This window comes from Neolamprologus brichardi, chromosome 15 (assembly GCF_056152115.1).
Source record: "Neolamprologus brichardi isolate AB-2024 chromosome 15, ASM5615211v1, whole genome shotgun sequence".
Taxonomy (NCBI): Eukaryota; Metazoa; Chordata; class Actinopteri; order Cichliformes; family Cichlidae; genus Neolamprologus; species Neolamprologus brichardi.
This window is the reverse complement of record NC_142118.1, coordinates 20,438,452-20,461,881: the sequence shown is the minus strand read 5'-3', so window position 1 is coordinate 20,461,881 and position 23,430 is coordinate 20,438,452. Positions and strand designations below refer to the sequence as shown.

Sequence of the window (23,430 nt, the reverse complement as noted above, 5' to 3'; positions counted from 1 at the left end):
GACTAAAGGAAAGCTGAAAGAAGAAGTAAAAGAAAGATCTTTGAAACCCACAGGGAACTCAAACTCCAAACAGACTAAGTAATATTGCTTTTAATGGTGTGAAAGACAAATGTTTCTTTCGACAGCTTGGTGTTGATGAGTAAAAAACTTTCTGAGTTCAAACTGACACAGAGGTTTAGGTAAAATGACACAAGGCCAGTTTAACTGAGTGGAATCAGTAAATAACAGCTAACAGCTCAGTGTGGAGGCTGTCTCAATGCATTTGTTTTTACTTAAGCCACTTATTGTATTATATTTGAACTTTTATTAAATAATCTCTTATTGTACCATTTTCTTTAAACTTGCTGAGCTATTTTTGTCATGTTGTGTTTATTTTTTTCAGTGGTTCTTCTTTATTAAAGTTGTTTTGTTACACTTTTGTGGATTGGCTCCTGTGACACAACAATTCCCCAGCTTTATACATAAATCTCTCATATTAGTATTTAACAGTGACGGAGCACCAGTCATATAAAACTACAAACCAGCTCACATCTGAGAGACTACGACTGAACTCCATTCAAAATAATAGGAATTTTTATGTTAACTTAGCCACTGGTGAATATACAGCTCATCAGTGTTCACAGAAACAAGATGAAATGAAAAACAAACGCAGCACGTGAATTCGTCTTTATTGTGGTCCCAGTTATTTACAGGAAAATACAAATAAAAACAATGAAAAACTTTTCTAGTTAACTTTCACTTTCTGCATCGTGTGTGGCAAAATGTGTAATTTGTCTTCAATGAGGAAATGCACTATGTTATGTTGTAAGTGTGCAATAAAACATTTTCAAAATGTGTTTTGTTTTACAGTCATCATTGTGTAACAGGCGGCACTTACAGTTACGCAAACCCGTGTGTCTGTTAGGTAAGGCTAGCTAGTGCAGCAGCAGCAGGGTGTGAGAGGTGCTGAGGGTCAATGGTCTCTCCATCCAGGATCCTTTTCGTTTGGCGTCACTTTGTCAACATTAGGATGGGAGATATGGCCTCCAAAGCACAGATGCCGACCCCAGAGACAGCGTTGCCCGGCCGGATTGAGAGTATGAAAGTCTCCGGTAAGAGTGGACCCAGTTAGCTTCAGCAGGCTAGCTTAAGTTAGCCCTGTGATATAACTTTACTACATATCCGCGTTATGTAGCGAAATGAAACGAGCTGTTTGCTAGTTTGTTTAATGTTACAATGGTCTGTGGGTAACTTCCCAGGTGTTTCCATCCATTCACGAAGAAAGCAGCTTCAGTTATAAAAATGTAATTAAGTTAAACAATCGCAAATTTATCCGATGCTACACCTGCTACTACCCTGTTCAAGTATGCTGTTACTGCGCCTGCGCATCCCAGTCTCTTAACAGTGGTAGAGGAAAAAACGAATATCCGTAAATGTAGAGGTCTGTAAATAAGTATTCACTTATTTAATACCAATGTATGAATGTAAACATATTCAGTCACAGGTTAAATTTCAGCACCTAATAAGGCAACTTAAATTCTGAAGTATTAGAAGTAAAATTTAAAAAAGGAAAAATACGTGTGAGAATTTTCCCTTGTGATGAAAAAATCGAGATTTTCATGTAATTATGGGCAGAAATCACAAAAGATATCTTTATATTGCTTCATAACACTTTTACTGTATGTGGGTAAACCATGCTTATGTGCAGAGTCATGCTTCATAGGCCCATTTTGAGCCAGGAAAAAAAGCTTGATTTATTATTACATTGTGAAGTTATTGTTTGTAAAGTAAACAATATTTAACAGTTGCAGCTTGCTGTGTCTTTACCTGGTTAATGATTAGTTAAGCATCGGTAGATAAATCTAAAGATAGATCAGACCAGTAGAAAGTGAATAAAACGGAAAAAGTGTCATAACTTTACATATTTTAAATTTATCCTCCAATTGTTTATATTTTGCAAATAATTAGATATTTGTTTTCTCTGAATTCTGAATTCCGAAAAAGTTATAGTGGAAATGCCCCACAGATATGTGAAAGATTAAAAGGGATCAAAAGCACAAAGTGATTTTTAATCTGACAAGGTCCAAAGATTATAAACCACTGCTTAAACTGATAACAGCTCCTCATATTTATGTACAGTACATATAAAATATGATGCTTTATTAGTGACTAACCAAACATTGCATTCAGTTTGCAGCAAAATTGCATTCTGATAGTTGCAGCAGTAGATTTTTCCAGCAGTTAAACATTATGCAATATATTTGGTTTAAGTTTGAATCCATTGTGTTATAAAACTCACCCATCCATCAATTTTTCCAACCATTTTCCCAAATTCAGTGTTGTGGGTGCATTTGCCTGTTTCAGCTGTCATTTTGCAAGAGCTGGGGTACAACTTAACTTGGATAACTTGTTAGCATCAGTATAATCAATTTAATTGTGTGGATGCTTTAAGGCATCCACACTATTGTTTTCCTGTTTCTCTTTATTCTTTATACTTTATTATTGTGTGGATGCTTTAAGGCATCCACACTATTGAGTTCCTGTTTCTCTTTATTCTTTATTGTGTGGATGCTTTAAGGCATCCACACTATTGAGATCCTGTTTCTCTTTATTCTTTATTATTATTATTATTATTATTATTCTAGTTGCCACTTTTTTTCCCGTTTTTTGGCACTTAACTACTTCCACAATTTTCAGCCGATTTTCACCATTCAAATTTTAAACTATTCTGCTATTTCTGCTAATGATCGCTATGACTTTTGCTATTTTTTGCTATTATACTTTTTAAAATATTAAGCTTTTTTCCTTTAATTTGTCCCATTGAAATGAATGGAAAACTTCCAAAATTCTGCCAAAACTTGCTTCTTTTTGAAACTTAACTACTTCCTCATACTTTCACCTAGAACAACCATTCAAACTTTAAAATGTTCACAATTTATTGCGCTATTCATGTATGATTCAACTTTTTCATATCTGTTACCATTTTCATCTTATCCCTCTTCAAGTTTATAGTTTCATCTTTGTGATTTTTCACAAAATACATGGGTTGTTATGGTTGCTATGCTGTTGGTTCTAAGTGAGCCACTTTAAGTTTCGCAGTCTTCTCTTCATGTCCGAACAACTTCTTGCTACTTGCTCAATTTTCACTCAACTTCCACAAATTATACATCAAAACGTAGGTATTTTTGCTGGCTTTCAGAAAATGTCACTATCATTGTTGTGGGATTTATAGAATTTTGGCAAATCTCCTCAGACCAACAGAAAGTCTCAAAACTCTCCATAGAAAGTCAATGGAGAGTTTGTTCAAAATCACCGCTTGATTTCTGTAATGAGAGGCATATTCGAATCGTCATATCTCCTTAACGGAGCGAAGTTAAGACATGAGGCTTGTCCCGATATATCTTCAGACACTCCTGACGCTCACAATTCAAGAATTATTTTCTCACCTATTACCATTTGGCCATGAATTACGTTTGTTTGAGGGTAGGAAATTCGTGCTTCTCTCAGATTTCTTCAGCTTTCAAACTCTGGAAATGAACCACTTTTTTCTCTCGTCATATCTTTTTAATGGATTTCCACAAAGATCTGAAAATTTCCATGACTGTTCACTAAAGCCTGCTGTCTCTTACAGTGAAAGAATTTCATCGATACTCCAAATAGATTTAGAGTTACAAAGCGTTGTTTGAGGGCAAGTCAAGGCAGTTTTTGGTTCACCTCTACTCAGTTATGGTGCATTACAAGTCAAATATCTTTAATAATTCATATTTTAATGATCAATTGTCAACACTTGAAGATTCCCCCATCTCTTGTGAACAAAACGGTGTAAGAATGACCGTTCTAGCCCCTACGGTTAGGAAATTATGGCCATTTGTTTGGAGGGTAGTCCTCACTATGAGAAATAGACTGCAAAAATCCTGTCTCTGTGCTGCCTGTGTAAAACCGGGTGCACCTGTTTTGGCGGGAAAATGAACACAGCCTCTCTGATTGGTGGATTCAAATCCAGCAGCTCCCAGGCTGCTTGACTGATCTACAAAGTTGCTTCTCTCTCTTTCTGTGTGTGTTATAGTATTTCTAAATTATAGTATTTCTGCTTTTTATAGTATTACTGCTTTTTGTACTATTTCTGCTTAATATAGTATTTCTGCTAAATCATAGCATTTCTGCTTTTTATAATATTTCTGCTTTTTATAGTATTTGTGCTAAATTATAGTATTTCTGCTTTTTATACTATTACTGCTTTTTGTACTATTTCTGCTTAATATAGTATTTCTGCTAAATTATAGTATTTCTGCTTTTTATAGTATTTCTGCTAAATTGTAGTATTTCTGCTTTTTATAGTATTTCTGCTAAATTATAGTATTTCTGCTTTTTATACTATTTGTGCTAAAACATAATATTTCTACTAAATGTAGTATTTATGCTTAATCATACTATTTCTATATATTACTGCCAGGTCCCCAGGCGGCCAATCCTCTGTGAGGACTGAGACATTTAGCCCTGAAATTTACATATCAGGGCCTGCATGGCTTCCCAGCCAGCCAATCATATCTGAGTTCTGCCGTTTCTTCTCTCGTCATATCTCCGCGACGGTTGTACAAAGAGCAATGAAAATCGCAGTCAAAGTACACCAAAGTACGCTGATTCACCCAGTACAAGAATTATGCTTCTAGTCCACCTATTTTTGAGTTACACGACGTTTTGTAACTCCAAAAATCGGCATTTTTCGCCTCTCACCGCGATCTAATTCTGACTGCTCATGACCCTGTTTTCCAAGTACCCGGTCTCTTTCCCAGTGGCGCAGTTGGTAGTGACATGGGTCTACAAGCCAAAGGGCGTAGGTTCGATTCCACCTAGGTCAACATGTTTTTTCCCTACAAATTAATACACTATCACAGACCAGTAATTCATATTCATCATTTATTACAATTCTGCAAACTTTTATGATTTTACCAGCTTTTCTAATATGGCCCTCACATTCTTGTTAACACTCAATGGCACAAATACTGTTCCCTTTAGGCTCTGTGTATGTGTGTGTGTGTATCAATATTTCTCCCATTTTAAAGTATTACTCCTCCATAATTGTATTTCTGTTAAATCAAAGTACTTTTACTACATCTTAGTACTTCTGCTCAATCATAGTATTTCTGCTAAATCATAGTATTTTTGCCAAATCCTGGTTTTTGTGCCAAATCATAACATTTGTGTTATGTTATAGTATTACTACTAAGTGGAGGAATTTCTGTCATGTTACAGTATATGTGCTGATTACAGTATTTCTGCTAAATCATAGTATTTCTACTATATTATATTTTTCTTTCTAAATATAGCATTTCTGCTATATAATTGTATTTCTGCTATGTTATAATATTTGTGCTAAACCAGAGTATTTGTGCTGAAACATAGTATTTCTGCCAAATGATAGTATTTCTGTCAAATTATAGTATTTGTGCTAAAACATAGTATTTCTACTATATTATATTTTTCTTTCTAAATATAGCATTTCTGCTATATAATTGTATTTCTGCTGTGTTATAATATTTGTGTTAAACCAGAGTATTTGTGCTGAAACATAGTATTTCTGCCAAATGATAATATTTCTGTCAAATTATAGTATTTGTGCTAAAACATACTATTAATTCAAAATTACAATATTCATAGTTCATCACAGTGTCTCTGGTAAATCACAGTATTTCTGCTATGTTGTACTATTTTTCTAAATCATAGTGTTTCTGTAATGTTTAAGTATTTTTGGCTAAATATATTCTTTCTGTTATCTTATACTATTTCTCCTAAATTCTTGTATATTTGAGAAGTTATCATGTTTCTGCTAAGTTACAATATTTCTGCCAAGTTCTGCTACGCTATTGTATTTCTGCCAAGTATTATGTTTCCTCTAAGTTATTACTTTTTAGCAAAGTTCCTTTGCTTCTGCAAATTTTTTACAATTTCTGCAACTTTTCAGCTTTTTCAGCTAGTTTTTGCAGACAGCTTCAGCTTTAAAGCATCCACACTGCATTTTCGCAGGAAATGCAAATTTTTCTAGTTCTCAAAATATTTTCTGATATTTGCATGTTTAAAAATGATTAAGTTAGAAATGTTGGGAATCCCTTTGATAGTTACATATTGTTGGTGAAAATGAGATTTGAGTGATTTTGAATGTGCCGATGTTGTGGGTGCCTGATCCTATCAGGCACCAGATTATTTCAGAAATTGCTGATCTGCTGGGATTTTCCTACATAACCGCCTGCAGAGTTTACAGAGAACGGTCCGAAAATGGCCAAACTGGGTCAAGCTGATAGTAAGCCAAGAGTAAATCAAATAACTACTAGTTACATCAAAGATATGCAGAAGAATATTCCTGTCAGGAGTGTCCAACTCCAGGCCTCAAAGGCCAGTGTCCTGCAGGTTTTAGATCACCTGTGTTGGATCAAGGACACATCTAAAACCTGCAGGACACTGGTCCTTGAGGCCTGGAGTTGGACACCCCTGATCTATGTAAACACAAGATGTTGAACCTTGAAACACAAGCGCTACAGCAACAGGATGCTAAGGCTGCAGTTAGTACAAGCTCACCAAAGTTGGACAATAGAAGATTGTAAAAACATTGGCTTGTCTGATGAATCTCCATCTCTGCTGCAAAATTCAGACGGTAGGGTCAGTAATTGTCATAAACTATGTGAAAGCCTTGGTTCAGGCTGTTGACGGTGGTACTGTATGATAGCGTTGTGCACACTTTTGGCCCCTTAGTACCAATTAGCTGAGTATTGTAGCTGACTGTGTCCACACCTTTATGACCACAATGTACCATCTTCCGATGCTTGTTTCCAAAAGGATAACATGCTATGCCAATTCAATAGAACACCTTTGCGATGTGGTAGAAAAGGTTGTTCATTTCATGGATGTCCTGTTGACAAATCTGCAGCAACAGTGTGATGCTGTGATGTCAATATGGACCAGAATCTCTGAGGAATTTTTCCAGCACCTTGCTGAATCTTTGACATGGCGAATTAAGGCAGTTCTGAAGGAAAAGGGGGTCTAACCTGCTACTAGCAAGGTTTATCTAAGAAAACTATTTAAATAATGTATGTAGTGTATGTAAAATTCAGGTATAATTTTATAGAATTACAGCAAAATTAGATAACATGTAACAGAATGTTACATGTTCATGTATATAAAAAAGGTGCATTTTATGTCACAATTTCCTCCAAATAATGTTGTAGAATTTTAAAACGTTTTAATATTTCATACAATAAACCATAAGACAATAATGTTGCTCAACTATACTTTGAGGATATTAAGGGGAGAGATATTCTGATTAAGCATCAGATGATATCAGCTTAATTTTTATACATATCAGCACTTGCTTTTAATATTCCATACATCTGTTTATTTAGTTCCCTCTTTACAAATATATTCGCCACTCCTGCTTGTAAATGGCTCAAAGAAAACTGTGCTTATACGTGTGTGTGTGTGTGTTTGTGAGATAGAGAGCTTTCTGTGAGCATAAACAGACCGACAGCAGCACTAAGCTGGCAGTCAGGGCACTTGGCACCAACCTGCCCCCTCTTCACTACAAGTGAGGGCACAGAGTCTTGGCACATGATGAATAGATCTGCACTGGCACTAAACAAAAGACCTGAGATACACATATACTCACACACACAGTCAGAGACACACGCGGTCACTTCCTTTTAGTGGTAAGTGTAAAGGTTGTTGGGTGACAACAGTTTTTCGGAATATTGAGTGAGTTTTGGTTTAAGGGTTGAAGAGAAAGAAAAAGATGCGGAATCAAATATTTGACTGATTATAAATGAGTTGAATGTAAATTTTTGTTTTGTTTTTTGGAGTGTGTTTAATGTTTTGGTTAGGCTGGAGGGGGTTGGACTGGGGAAGGAGGATGTGGGAGTGGAGGGGTTAGCGGGGCGGGGGTCCACAGCGAAAGGACGATCGGGATGGAGGGTAGGATGGGAAGGTTCAGACGGAGTGGCAGACATGCTGGAGCATCGCCAAGGCTCCTCGGGAACACTGCCACAATCGAGAGAGAGCCGAAGAAAGAGCGAGGGAGCAGAGAGGAAAGGAAAAAGCCATGCCTGCAGTCGAGAGACTTGGCAGGACTTCCCCTCCTTTGTCTGTCTGGCTCAGAGATGCAGCGCCAGAGGAAATCAAGAAACGTCCAGGCATGGTGGTGGTGAAGGTGGAGGTGGTGGTGGATGGGGACAAGCTTTGCATCGGCTTCAAAAAGACGGGAGAGAAAAAGTATTTTCAACGGACTGGAGCGTCTTTGAGGTCAATGGAAATCAGAAACAAACAAGCCCTTTTCTCTATTTAAACGAAATTCCACATTGGACCAATTGGACGCGATTAGGTTTTGGAGACAAAATGTAGCGTGACTACAATGTGCAAAAGGTCGACCTGTGATTTTAATGCAAAAAAAGTAGTTTACAAAGCATTTGTATTTCTTGGAGCGCTAAACAGCATCTGTGAACTGGACAAGGCCGGATACTGGACTTCAGAGACTCTCGTAGTAGCCAGAGGAAGGCCATCTGTGCGCAGCACAAGAGGTTTGTGTATCAATGCTTTTTGGGCTTTGAAACTTCATAGACCAATAGTAATTGTTTGGGGGAAGAGGTTTCATGGTTAAGGGAGTAGAAACACAAAGAGCAGCCAGGTATGTGTTTGATGATCAAGCTTGAGGAAACAAAGCAGGCCAAACAGGGCCAGAAGCCTAAGAAAAAGACCAAAATACCCACCAAGATCTTTTAGTTGGCTTTTGCATGGTTAACAGTGAATCCAATCAGACTTTACACAGAACTATGTATTTACAATGTTAAGTAGGACTATAACTTTATTTTTAATCATGTTAACACGTCTGACCAGGTGTGCCTAGTAGTGGATCAGAAATAATGGGTTCAAATAAGTACTTGAATACTTATGGAACTTTGTTCAAAAGTGCAATGGTGATAAAAGTCGTGGAAACCTTTTTTTTCAAGAATACTTAAAAAAGTCAAAAGTCAAAGATATTTGCTTTATTATGATAGAGGACTAAGAAAAGTATCAAATTGTGACATCTGTTGAGCTGGAGCCTGGGACTGTTTGGAATGTTAGCTTAAACATTGACTGAAATAATTTATAATGATTTTTAAGTTTTTAGAAATTTCCTTTGTTGTTTTTAACTAGTGGTTTGTTTCACCTAAACTCTCAGACTTTCTAAGGTTCAGCGTAAAGGGCCAGAAAAAGTGATGGTTGCAGGTATTTTCTTTAGAAAGATGGGTCTCAATTAATACAGTTACCAATTGCAGCTATTTAAATCTGCCAAGTTTTAGATGTATATAATAATGTAAAATCTGCACATTAATCTGCATTCATCTACATACAGACTTTGATTGGTGTGGCCCTACAGGTGTATTTCGCATTTTTTCTTTCTCCCTTAGAAAGAATGGCACCATCTGTGTTTGATTTACAAATGACAAATTTGGCAATCCCCTCGCTCTTATTTTGAAAGTTGAACTTGCTTACCCAGCGCTTCCCGCCACGCCATGTTTCATTTCCCATCAGTTGTTTTGCTGGCTTGCTAGTTCTTGGGGCAGTCCACACAGACAATCTCATCCTGCAGTGTTGGAAGTTCTCCAGTTTCACCATTTTGGACTTCAGCTAGCGTTCGTCATCCAGCTGCCCAGAACAGGTTCATTTATGTGCTGCTGCACCGGGCTCACAGCTGCAGTCAATGACCGTGGAAGTAGAGTTCATCCACGGAAAACTTGCCTAAGAGGCAGCTTATTATGCTGATCAGTTATTAATTTGTCGCAATGCACTTGGCAAATAAAATACTTGCAGATAAATAAAACGGTTTAATAATTCATAATTTAAGAAATTCCAATGAAAGTGCTCATTTATCAGGAAGCTCAGTTAGCAGCCATATATCAACACAGACAGAAAAACTGGGAAATTCCATTCCCCATAAACTAACTGAATGATCTGGACCCATAGAAAATAAAGCCAACATGCCAGCACCTTAAATCAGAATTTTGACATTCTAAAGCAGAACATTGCAGCAATGTGACAACCAGAGATGACAGAAATTCAAGGGTATCCTGCGACCTTGAGTGACTATGGGTGGCAGGGCTCGCAAAATTTTAAAATCTCTGGTAGCCCTTCGGGCAGGCATTCTTCCATTTTTGATAGCCCAAAATAAATTTAAGTAGCCCGAATAAAAAATAAAGCAATTTTTTTATGTTTTGTTTCCGTTGCAATATTATACATTAAAGTATAATATTGTGACGAAATATTGTTACAAGAGAAACAAAATTAATCTCTCACCTCCAAAATTAATCAAAAAAAATTGTTAAAATACAAATCACAACAACTGTATAAAAATTACAAACATCAACTCAAATACTTGGTTCAAATTGAACAGAAATTTCTATGAACTTGTAAGAACTGTGTAGAACATAAATCAGTCTGTGTCAGATCCTGAATTTGAAATTTCCACTGAAGTCACGGGTAAGAAGTAAGTGGAACCAAGATCGAGGCCATTTGCTTTTTGAAGTTTGCAAAGACTGCTAAATTTTACCAGTGGTAGTTCACTCTTTGCAACATAGCACGCTGTTCTAAACAGATTTTTCAGGAGTTCTTGTTGTGCTTGGTTTATTTTTAGTATGTTTTTTGCAATTGCTGTTTGTTCTGGGAAAGATACTGCAGATTGGGCAATAATGCATTTCTTGCATTTCTCATGGGTTCTAATGGGGGCCTTTCTTAAAATGACTGGTCCCAGTAACAAAGGCGCTTGTCGACTCAGAAATCAAATGAAACTCACAACACACCTGGCAGAACATCATGTTATATAGCTCGTCGTATTCCAGCCACAGAAATTATTTTGTCCATGAAACCATAAAGCTGCGCTTTCTTTTTGCCTCATAGTCTGATTTGTCATAACTTTTCCGTTTTGTGGTAAGCTTTTCTTTGGCTGCCCCTTCTTCACCCTGACCTGTCTTATTTGGCTCAGCAGAACTAAAATACCTGCGTAAATCCTGCTGCTTTTACACACGTACTTACATAACGGTAGCGATTCTTTGCGCACTCAACCTCTCACTTGTTTAAGCTTGCTGCAAGAGATTTCACTTGTCGCGTTTGAATAGTAAGCTAATGAGTGATAAGACGATGTCACAGTGCTGCTGTTCTCTACACACCGTTCGCGCGATCGCAAAATGAAACTGAAAGCAAAAAGCAAGCGCAAATTCAAACGCGATTTCAATATGTCACATATTGACAGTGGCTCATCGATGCCAATGACATAATTACTCAGCTACATTGGCGAAAGAATGCAAAAGCATTGACATATATTTTCCTTCCTATGATAGCCCGACGGGCAGGGCTGAGTTAGATTTTGGTAGCCCGACTGGAAAAATCGCTAGCCCCGGGACGTCGGGCTAGCGATTTTGCGAGCCCTGGGTGGCATAACCACTTTTAACACTATGAAGGCAGGAGTCTTAGATAAACTTTTCTAAACTTCCAGGCAACGGATTTAAATGACTTCCAATGAGAGTGAAGGGTACCTGTGATTGACATGGCCCAGTGCCTGGAAAATCCACCAGCCATCAGTTTCAAAGTGATGTGCAACGAGCAAATTGCATCCAGCGTGGACACAACTTTAGATTTAGAAAGGAGGATTATCCCAGATAAACTCATTGGGTTATAACTGAGAAATTATTAGGTTGATGAGTGAATGAGAGTTGTTGGGGATACTGTCCATAGAGGCCAGAGCTGTTGGCTCCGACTGAAACAAACAACTTGTCTACATATAATAGCAACATTTAACTGTAATTGTCATAGTAGCTTGCACATTTGTGAATATTTCCAAACTTTGACCACACGTATGATTTGAAATTCTTACACGCTGAACACAACATTTATGATAAACACCAAACAATTCTTAAACATACATACGATCCATGTACTTAAAAAAATATCTGGCAGTCCCCCCTTTCTACTATAAAGGTACATATACTTTCATATAAAACATGGAAAACATTGGAGTTTTGCCTGAAGCCAAGTTTTTGGAGCTTAGATCAATAAGATCCCTCAAAAAATTAATAAATCAAAAGGAAGCCTGTACAGTTTTTATGAAGGGGGGAAATTATTCATAGAGACCAAAACATTTTTGTTCCAGTCTGTAAACATGCTTTTTAATGCTGTGAAGTTATGAAGTGTTTTAATGTGGGAGTTTTAGACAGGCCCATGAGGCCGTTTGAGGAACTGCACTGTTTGGGACTGCATTGGCTTTGTTTTTTCTTTACACTAGTGTCTAGAGGTTAATCAATCTAGTTGATATTTGCCTTTATTTTAATTAACTTATCCTCAACTTTTCCAGTTTATCCACTCTTTATCTGCTCTACCTTCACTAGTAACCTTAGCCCTGCAATATGTTGTCCAAAAAGCGAATCCCTACTGGGAGGTTCATGTTTGGGGTCAGAAGTCTAGAGCTAAATATTTTTTAATGGTGTTATCTGGACATTACTACTCCTACCTGACTCATCTCAGATGTCTTAGCTCCGCTCTCGCCACCTACACACACAGATAAAAAATAGTAACAAAAAGACTAATGAAGAATTTAATGTCAGCTTAATGCAGATGTGTTCAGACACACAGCAGCTGGTGTGTTGATGTCTTTTAATTACCAGGTGTACTTGTAGGTGTAAATAATTATTACTGCAGCTTGCTATAATAATAATTCTGACAGCAAATGTTTCCAGGGATTTTTTTTGAGTGTGATGTAAATGACTGGTGTGATATTGTGCTAATGAGGCTTTGAATAGCAGGTATCACATTTATAAATGTATTTCTTCCCATCACTCTCTGTAACCCGAATGCAGCCCCTCATTTGAGTTAGCGTTTGCTGGCATTATGATTACCTGTATTTATAGTTTAGTAATGTGTTTTGTCTTTTTTATCTTTGAAACAAAAGATAGTTGAAATGTTGTAAAAATGTATCACTGTCAGTTTTTATTGCTCATTTGCTTGTTTATTGTTGTAGGATTTAAAAAAAAAAGACGTATACTGCCCTTTTATCCAGCCTATAATTTCATTATCTGTCATAAACAGGCCATTCTGCCTCTCGTCTCTTTAAGACCCACCTCCATAAAAGCCCATTTTCTTCTGATTTGCCAAGTTATGGAAGCCTGCTGAGGAGTTTGTGAATATTACTCCTGTGCTCTGTGGGAATGGTATATTTGTAGAATAGACACCCATCTTTGACTTTTAACCTAGAGTTATTATGTTGTTTTATTTGTGGTTTTCCCATCCCAGCATTTTTTAAAATGTTCCTTATTATTTAATTATTCTTTTAGTTTTTTAGCTGCACAACACTTTGGCTAACACCTGCTGTTGGTTTATACTAATATAAAAACAAATCGATTCAATTTGATTCAATTTGATTCAATTTGACTTAATTTGACTCAACTTGATGTTGTAACAGATGACCATATGTAGAAATCATGAGCTGATGTCGGCTTGTTGTGGGACTAGAACTCTGTTTAGCTTTGCACACTGTTAGTTATCCGGGATTTTTTTCATGTCATATGTTTTTGGCCTTACACTGATATAAGATGCACAGATAGATGTAGCTAAGAAGAAGAAGATGCCTCTTACAGTAACCATCTCCATTAAAACTTTGTTTGTGGATCACCACGGCAGCTTACGTTTACGAATAAATCGTCTTCTTCTTCTTTCAGCTGTTTATTCTGGGGTTGCCACAGCAGCACATCTGCCTCTGTCTCACCCTGTCCCTAGCATGCTCCTCCGTCACACCAACACACAGCACATTTTCTTTCACTACATCTGTGAACCTCCCTCGAGGTCTTCCTCTTTTTCTCCTGCCTGGCAACTTCATATTCAGCATCCTTGTCCAACGTATCCACTATCCCTCATCTGCACATGTCCAAACCATCTCAGCCTTGCCTCTCTAACTTTGTCTCTAAACTGCTCAACCTGAGCTGTCCCTCATTCCCATCCTAGCCACCCCCAAAACATCCCCTTTTGTGCAGTAGACACACCAATCTGTTATCAGTAAATGAAGATATACTAAAGCTTTAACCCAGCCTGTACTTACAGTAGTGTCGGAATAGTTTTAGTATTAAATAAAATAACTTTTTATAAGATAAAATATGTATGCACTGCATCATCAGCATCCATCCATCTTATTTTGTTTATCCAATTCAGGCTTGTGTCAGGCTATATCTGTATATCATAAATGTATTGATTTAAATCAAGCTTTTTTACATCTTGTAGTAAAAAGTATAATTTACAGCCTAATCTTGCGTGCTACATGTTAAAGTATTATTGCTCTAACCAGCAGTCAAAATTCTCCAAAGCATGTACTTAAAGCATGTATGAATGCAAAGAGCCATTACTATGACATAAAGATGTCTGGAAAAGACTAAGCACTCCACCAGTGCAAAGTGCGTCAAGTTTCCCTGCACCATACACTGTCTCTAGACTAATGGCTCTGAGCGATCGATCGAGTCGAACCGTCAGGAAGGTGCACACGCGCATATATGAGCCCTGTGGAGGCTTATTAACCCACACCCCCGCTCTAACTACACTCATAGCTGTCAATCCACTGATTCAGAGGCTAGAAGAAGAAGAAGAAGATTAGTGCAAAACAGAAAACAGACCTTCAGGTGTAGAAATTGTTTTGCTGGGGCTGATTGAGTTGTGTGTTTGGCTTATACCACATACATTTAATTTTGTGCAATTAACAGCATTAAACTCTTTTTTTTTACAATTACATTACCACTTTTGCCCCATATATGTAAAGATGGACATAATTGTTTTGTTTGTTAATTGAACTGAATAACTGTCACATTATAAACCATAAACATTTATGGCAACCACTTTAACAGAAACCCTGCAGTTATTCAAATAATAAGGCTATTATGGCATTAATCAAACATTTCTAACCAAACGTTATTTTAACGCAGTCACTCAGACTTTGGAAAAAGTGGTGGATTTATAAGACATCATTTTCATTTAGTGGATGCCGTGTAATTTTAAATACAAATCAACTAAAAAAACGAACCACATAAATAAATCTGAACTGAGCCAAACCTGCCACAGTCCAGTGGAGAGTCAGTGCTGACCTTTTTGGAGCAGTAAAAGAAAAGAAAAAAAATGTGCTGAAAGGTGAAATGAAGGAATTATTGCAAATCAAAATGCAGCATAATAATTATTTTTTCCCTCCATTATCTTGTTTTAATAAAGAAGACAAATTAGTAATTGAAATGAGAATTAAATTAATTGCCGAGCCCCATTAAATGTTGGTTAAAACCTGAATATTTATCAATGGTAATAAAATAACTAAAGTAATAAATGAAACATTGGTTAATAAAGGAAAGCAGCATTTTAGGCACCTGAAATAAAAGAAAAATACAACAAAGAAAGTGTCAGAATTTGGATTGCTGTACTTTTGATATCGATACATCAGATCAGCTTGTGATATTTTTAATTTGCACATCAGGTTTGAAAATTTAGAAACATCAGTTAGACTTGCTCCATATGAAGCTTGATTTGTAATTTTTCAAGCGAAACATTTGTTTTATTGCTGGTTCTCTTGGGTTTGGGGGAATTGAGAACTCGTCCAGACAAAATGAACAAAAAGCTGATAGCAGTGTTAAACTTCAGAAGGGAAACTTGTAACCAAAATCCCAAAAATGGGACACCAGTAGCAGAAGTAACCAGGAGAAAAGAGAACATAATCAGATGGCTTTACACAGGATGCAGGGTAAACACTATGCAGTCTATATTATATACATGGGGGCTTACTAAACCATAGAACACCGCTGGCATCAGTACGAGGTAAAGGCAAACAAACACAAATAAAATTAAGAATTGTGGAGCAGGTAATCCCGACTGAAGGAAATAACAGGAAGTGAAACTAGAGCGAGGCCCAGAAAAACAAGACAGGAAGTCACGTAGAGAAAAAACTAAACTGATGCATGAAGATCAACACTAATAAAGACGACAGACATGGGAGAGCACAAGCAGACACACAGAGAAGACAGAGAGAGGCAAGACACATAGGAACCCAGAAAATGAGAACATTAGAAAGAGAAGAATGAGTAACAAATCAAAACAGGAACCCAAAACTCAATAAACACAACACTGTAACCTGGGACCGTGACAAATTCAATGCCTACATAATCTTCTGGGGAAACTCTACCCTCTAAAATGTAATATTTTCCCCATTATACACAGGGGACTCCAACAACCTTGTGTTAAAAATAAGTGAGTGTACAGGTTCCTTGTCATGTCCAGTATGTCTGCGAGCCGCAGAACAATAACGGTAACGCTGATGCTTGTAATGATGGGCGGTAATAAAAAAAGATGACGGCAATCAGAGCAGCTGATTGAGGGGCTCGGATAGATTGGGAGAGAGAAATCCTTTAGCAGGGAGAAATAAATGGAAAGAGAGATATGGGCGAAGGAGGGAGAGGTAAAGAGAGGATGCAAGGAAGGGGGAGCAGGAGGAAGATGAAGAAACCAGGCAATCAGAGGAGGCGAGGGTGGGGGGAGGTTACTTTGTAGATTTAATTGCAGTGCAGTAGAAGCAATCTTTTCTCTCTCTCTCTCTCCCTCTCTCTCTCTCTCTCTCTCTCTGTGTGTGTGTGTGTGTGTAGACTCACCAATCTCCCCAAGCTAGACATTAGCTGCAGTGCTTCATTTATCACTGTCAAGTCGGGAGCTCCAGGGGGGAGGAGGCGGGGTTCTTCATGGAGATGGGCGATACCGTTTTTTTTTTTCAATTTGATACGATATCAATATTTCTAGCTACAATTTTACTGATAGAGATACTAATCATTGCTTAAACAGCAGCATTTTTAAAGAGAAAAGTAATTTTGGAGGAAATACAAAAAGAAGGCCACATGACAAATACTAATAACTGCAGTAATTGGAAGTTTCTACCATGACATTTTGCATAGACACTCTTCAGACAGGTTAAAATGGAAGAAGACATACTTTAGTGATCTTTAGACTTTTTCTGTAGAACCACAAACATATGTGGGAATTTTTGTACATATAGTAATGTCTAAAGTGGTGAATTACCCCTAATTTCTTTATATTTTGTGCAGAAAATAAGACATTTATGCAGATATTCATTGAAACATCTGTCCACTTGTGTAATTTGGCACACATCAGCCTTTTCATCCTTTCCTTAAGAATGGCTTCTTAACAGCCACCCTTCCATGGAGGCCATTTCTGATGAGGCTTCACGAACAGTAGATGGATCCAGTGAAGGCCATGTCTCGTCACATTATTTTAAGATACCATTCATCTGCCGTAGGTAGATTTTTGTAGGCCTGCCACCTCTCCTTTTGTGCTGCACTTGTCCAGTGTACATAGATTTTTTTAGACACTGAGAATATGCACTTTGCACTTTGGGAATCACTTTCTTGATACATATAAACTGTTGGACTGGCACATGGGACTAGTACCGTATTTTCCGCTCTTTACCAAGTGTAACAATTAAGTTTAACATCCAGGCATCCATGAAAACAGGATTTATTAAATTTAATGGAGTTAGAAGTTAGCAGGAAGTTAGCTCGCTAGTTTCGCTAGTTACCTAAGCATGATATAGCATGTTCTGACTGAGTGATTTGTGATAAAATTAAAACATACAGCTCTGCCACCACTTCCAACATAAATGAAGACAGAAAACCAAACATCAGTGACTTTTGTACTTTTGCAGGGTTACTGAAGTTGGGCTAGCTCAGTGGTCAGCAACCTTTAACACCCAAAGAGCCATTTGGACCCGGTTTCCACGCAAAAGAAAACACTGGGAGCCGCAAATACTTTTTGACATCTAAAATGAAGATAACACTGTATATATTGTTTTTTACCTTTATGCTTTTTGTGAACAACTAAGGTGTGTTGCTTATGAAATCCATGAAGTGCTACAGAGAAAATTAAATTTTATTTATGTAATTAACATATTTTGAACTCTAAAATAAATAAACAATATAATATAACAAAAGGAAAGACACCCAGCTGAACTAAAATGATCCATGTAGCAAACAAAAACTGTTGTGAGCCGTCACCCTCATATCACCTTTGGGCTTTTGGATCCTTGACCTGGTTTTTAAAAAATAATTGGAAAAAAGCACTATGCTGCTAAAAAAAGAAAGATATATATTTGCAAAATTCTGCCTAAATATGTATTTTACCTGACCAGACCGGGCGTGGTCTGCAGCACCACTGCAGGGGAGGCGGACGCACCTGAGCGGCACACGCAATCACGCCTCACCGCCTTAACGTCTGTGCTATCTATGCTGTTGTGTTGGTATGTGTCGGGCTGTGAGCTGAAAAGCTACAGCCGGCTGTATGTGTACAGCAACCGTGTGTGAAACGCACGGCGTTTCGGCGGGTCCACCGGCTTCCGCGAGTGTGACGCTTATTTTGAGTGATGAAAAAAAGAATAGAATATAATTTTATTTTTATATTTCAATATCACAATAATCTTCCAATTTAGAACTACAAGTTAAAAAAGAACAACCATAAATAAAATACACTTCAGCTAAATACTTCTAATTTATTTTCCCAAACCACGCAGAGCCACACTATAAGGACTAAAGAGCCGCATGTGGCTCCGGAGCCGCAGGTTGCCGACCCCTGGGCTAGCTGGTATATAATGATGTGCTACATATACATAAACACAGTAAAGCTGGAGGATGAATGCTAACTTTTTTCCACTCGATAAAAGTTAACGTGAGGATTCCCAGTGGTTAGGAACAATTGCAGTCGCATGGCAGGATGCTGTAAACGGACCAAACTTCAGCCAGGAGAACAACTGAGATAATCCATCCACAATACGAGGTTAGTTATTAATGTACTGCAACAACATGGGAATAGAGCAGCTATGAGAGAATTCAGCATTAATGAATCAATGGTACCGAAGTGGAGGAAGCAAGAAGAATGAGTTGAGTAAAGTGTGACTTATCTGACTGTTTTGTTTTGCTTAATGCACCTTATAATCCGGTGCGCCATATGTATGAAAACAGACCCGTTCATCGACAGTGCGCCTTATAATCCAGGGTCCCTTATCGTCCGAAAAATACGGTAGATAGGCACACATAGGAAACTCAAATTAATTGTCAGATTATGAAGTGCCTTGAGGCGACTTTTGTTGTGATTTGGCGCTATATAAATAAAATTGAATTGAATTGAATTGAATAATTACATGCTCCATGGCAAAGGTCCAGTTGATGTACTTGGATTAGCAGAGGTGAGGCCCAGCAGATGCTGATTGGCTCCAATCCCTGCATCTGAATACCTGTTAGTCAGAGTAGCCACGCCCCTAACTCTACTATTCACATGGACGCGTTGTAAAAGAACATTCAGTTGCTATGAAGAGTAAAACTAGCCTTATAAACCAAAACTATTTTGTATCAGGCTGTAAACATGTTTGTTTTTCCTGTTAATTTGGACATTTTAACATGTGATTTGGGATTGATTCTCTGTTGGAGCCAGCCTCAAGTGGCCATTAGAGTTTACTTACTGCTTTCCACTTGTTTAACCATTAATGGCAACTACTAAAATTGAGAACTGTGCTGTGTTATCCACACTGTGTTTTTGGCATAGCTCTTTTAACCAGTCCAACTCATGCTCCACCTTTCCATCCCAGGATCCCTCAGTAAGATCCTGAGAGAATTCAACTTCTCAGCTTTAGGCAGCATCGAGTCAAGAATCTTCTTGAACTACTTTACCTCCACGTCTGTATCTCATAGATCAGAAGTTTTTTTCCTTTGTTGTTTGCTACTAGTCTTAAGTCTGGGAAGTTTGACTGGATGTTTCTCACAGATTTGAGTGGTTGATTGGAAAAAGTTTGCATAGGTGTTGGTCTGACAAGTTTGTTGGGTGTTATTTTGCGTCTTAATTTTTCCCGTGCTTTCAATTAACACAAAGAAAGTTTTAATCCTTTCAGTTTACATGGAGTTTGCTCTTCCTGCAAGCATAATGGTTTTTATTGTGCTGCTGTTGAACAGTGAAAGAAAACCAAGTAAAGGAAAAAGGGAGATGAAATAGCTACAAAATATAAGACAATGACGCAAGAGCCTGACTCAGCACTTTGTCAGCTCTGTGTGCAGGGTGACGTAAGAGATTTTCTCCTCTCGTTTATCTGGGATCGGCAGAAATTTATTGAAAGTCACATCATTTTCTACAGAATAGGCTGATGGAAATCATGCAGATTCATAGAATTGAAGTGACTATCTTTTAATGACGCAGTATAGCCTCATTACACAACAATAAATTCAGTGCTGATCGGTTTATTTAACTCTTTTCTTTCTTATTTTATCAGTTTCCCTTTTGTTATCTGTGGCTGCACTACAGAAAATTAAAAAGCGATGAAGGGCGTGATGAAAGGCCATGGAGATAAACTGGAATGTACTGAGTGCTGATTGGCTGATTCTGCCTGCCTTCACTCACACACACACACACACACACACGTAGGCCTGAGCTGAAATAGAGCAGCACTAATGGAGAGTGTGAACGTGTGTGCCACAGATGTCACCATGGATAAACGCCTGTCCTGAGATCAGGCTTATTATTGTGACAGGATTTAGGGAGCGGGAGAAGAGACCGGGAGGCAGGCTGGTTAGTCACACACACACACACACAAAACCTAAAATGAAGTGGGTCTCTGATGTGAAGGGCCCTGAAGTGCTTTCTAACCTCTTTCGCTGCTCTTTACCACTAAATAAAAGAAAATTAGTGCAAACAGTCAGAAACTGTCTTTAATAAACACAGAAACAAGATGCGGAGCAGAAACAATCTGCAGTCTGTTTTGTCTTCTTTAAATCAGCGCGCAAAGTCAGGCAAGCATGAAAATGAAAATAGTTTGTTTTTTTAGTCCCATAATATGTCTGCTACTGCTTGTTGCTTGACTTTTTAAATGCAATACATGAACACATATTGGGCACCACAGCATTGATGAGCTCTTCCTTGGTGCACGCAGCTGTGATTATACACTCCAGTATACTGATTCCAGTAACAGTATGAAAATTGCCATTGTGAGGTCACCCACTAGTTTTTGAAGTCTCGTTTTGAAGCCATCACTGTCCTGGTGTTATGAAACTGAATGTGACAAGCGGTCAGACTGGTCAGTCAGAAGTGGTCAGCCAATGAACATATCTGGGATAATCCTCCTTTCTGATACTTACATTGAGAAAATAATAATAATGGATTGGATTTATATAGCGCTTTTCAAGGCACCCAAAGCGCTTTAGAATGCCACTCACTATTCATTCACTCTCGCATTCACACACTGGTGGAAGCAAGCTACGGTTGTAGCCACAGCTGCCCTGGGGCAGACTGACAGAAGCGAGGCTGCCATATCGCGCCATCGGCCCCTCTGGCCAACACCAGTAGGCAGTAGGGTAAAGTGTCTTGCCCAAGGACACAACGACCAGGACGGAGAGCCCAGGGATCGAACCGGTGACCTTCCGGTTACAGATACGCTTCCCAACCCCCTGAGCCACGGTCGCCCGGAAAAGAAAAAATTAAAATGAATTCAGTGTTTCAGTATGAAATTACTGACTGTCTGACTAAACCCAGCAGGAAAGTCTTTGCTGAGGTCAGTCTGTAGACTTCCATAGGACCATACGTTTTCCTGCCCTCTGATAGCCATTACAAATAATGCACGCTTAAGGCAGTTCCTTATTATGTTTTCTTTTTCAGTCCCGACAGATACGCCCGAGGTGCGATTGGCTGGGGGAAACAGGGGGGAATGTCCCTTGCCTTAGTTTTTAGCACTTCATCTCTAAACAGTCTACAGCACAAACAACAATTAAATCAGAAAGCATGTTTCACTTTGAGTGTACCCGCAATCCTGTAAGTTTAGAAAGGACATTGTTGGGGGGACAATCCAGATTTCATTCCTTTTCATTTGTTTTTCATTACCAAGCACTGTTGTTTCAGAGTGAAAACTACTGCTCGCTAAATGAAAGATACATTTTTACAGAAGACTCCCGAAAAACTCCCAAAAATATTTCTACTGAGAGCCAACCACTAGTCTGATCATCTACATCAGAATTCCCTAAAAGGTGAGATCCACAGCATCTTTTTTTCAACTTGTTCAGTTGCAGTTATGGACCGGCGCTGTGGGGCTACATTAAATGGTGATGTTAAATTGTCCACAGGTGTGAATGTGAGAGTGAATTGTTGTCTGTCTCTCAGTGTTAGCTTTGTGACTGACTGGCTATCTGTACCCCGCCTCACTCTATGGTAGCTGGGATAGGCTCCACCCCCAGTGACCCTGATGGGAATAAGCGGAAGAGAATGGATGGATGGAGTGTGTTGTTTTCTGTGACACCCTGCAGTTTGAAACTCTGATGGGTGTCTTTGAAGAAATGTTATGCACGGTTTGTTGGCTTTGTAAGTGACAGAGTAGCAGTTCCTGATAGAGAGGAACAGTCACACTCTTATTTGGAAAGATCCACCTGGCTCTAACAGCATCATTCATTGTAAGAACCTTCAGTCCATAATGCTGTAGAACAGCCAAGCTATGTTCACATATGTCTTGGCTCTTCAACTCTGAGCACGCTGCAGAAAACACACCGCAGGGAAGCAGAAAAAATCAGCCATAAAAGCAGACTATTCTTAGGAATCGACTGTTATTTCTTACTTTAAACTTTTGCGCTGTTGCATTCTGAGATGATTTCATATTAAATCTGGAATTGAAATGGCATGGCTGGCACTAAGTAGAAGAGGAATTTAATTCTGGCATGTCAAATGATTTGTATTATTGTGTGGGACTAGGAATATTATACACATTAATTTATCTTAAAAATAAATTGCAGTATTATAAACTGCAAAGCTCTAAACTCACAAGATCATAAAGGTTACATTGAAAGAAATAATAAATATTTTTAAAGGCGGCAGAGCAGGTATTGTAGGGTAAACTATGGTTCCTGAATTATTTTAATGAAAAACAATAGACTAACTGATGTAGTTACTCTATTGGTACTTTATATTTCTAAAGATTCTACATATATAAGGTGGGTGTAGCCACTGTAACCTCATTTTGAAGCCTCTGTGTTTTGACTGCTATCATATTAGTTTTTTGAGCCAGATATTAACATATTTGGATGAGACAATGGAGTGGTAATTTATCAGCTAACAACAGCCGTCTTTCTTAGCTGACTAATCTGAATAGATACACAGACACACATCTGCTAATTAGTGTTTGGTAACAGACATATGCAATGCTACAACTTCACCCATGAGAACTGAAGCACAAACTTCTTGGATGGTCGGTACCAGTGGATTTGAAACTAGGAGACAGGTCCCATTTGTGGCTTGGATCTACTGCAAGTGGGGCAAAGATGAAGAGAGGAAAATATGAAGTCAATCTGAGTTGAATGGATATATTTTTGGCATGAAAAAACAGGAATTTGTTGACAA

At 38.1% G+C, this 23,430-nt stretch overlaps 1 protein-coding gene across 2 annotated transcripts in view; it reads left to right on the top strand.

Moving 5' to 3' along the window:
- The first annotated feature begins 884 nt into the window (after positions 1–884).
- Positions 885–23,430, top strand: part of msraa (methionine sulfoxide reductase Aa) — a 61,003-nt gene continuing 38,457 nt past the window's right edge. The window contains exon 1 of one of the 2 annotated variants that reach the window (XM_006793550.3): positions 885–1,091. In XM_006793550.3, the coding sequence (XP_006793613.2) occupies positions 956–1,091 (136 nt within the window). In that variant the 5' untranslated portion in view covers positions 885–955. Of the gene's footprint in view, positions 1,092–8,002; positions 8,541–23,430 lie in introns of those variants that run through there. The other variant, XM_006793549.3, reaches the window with a different exon arrangement.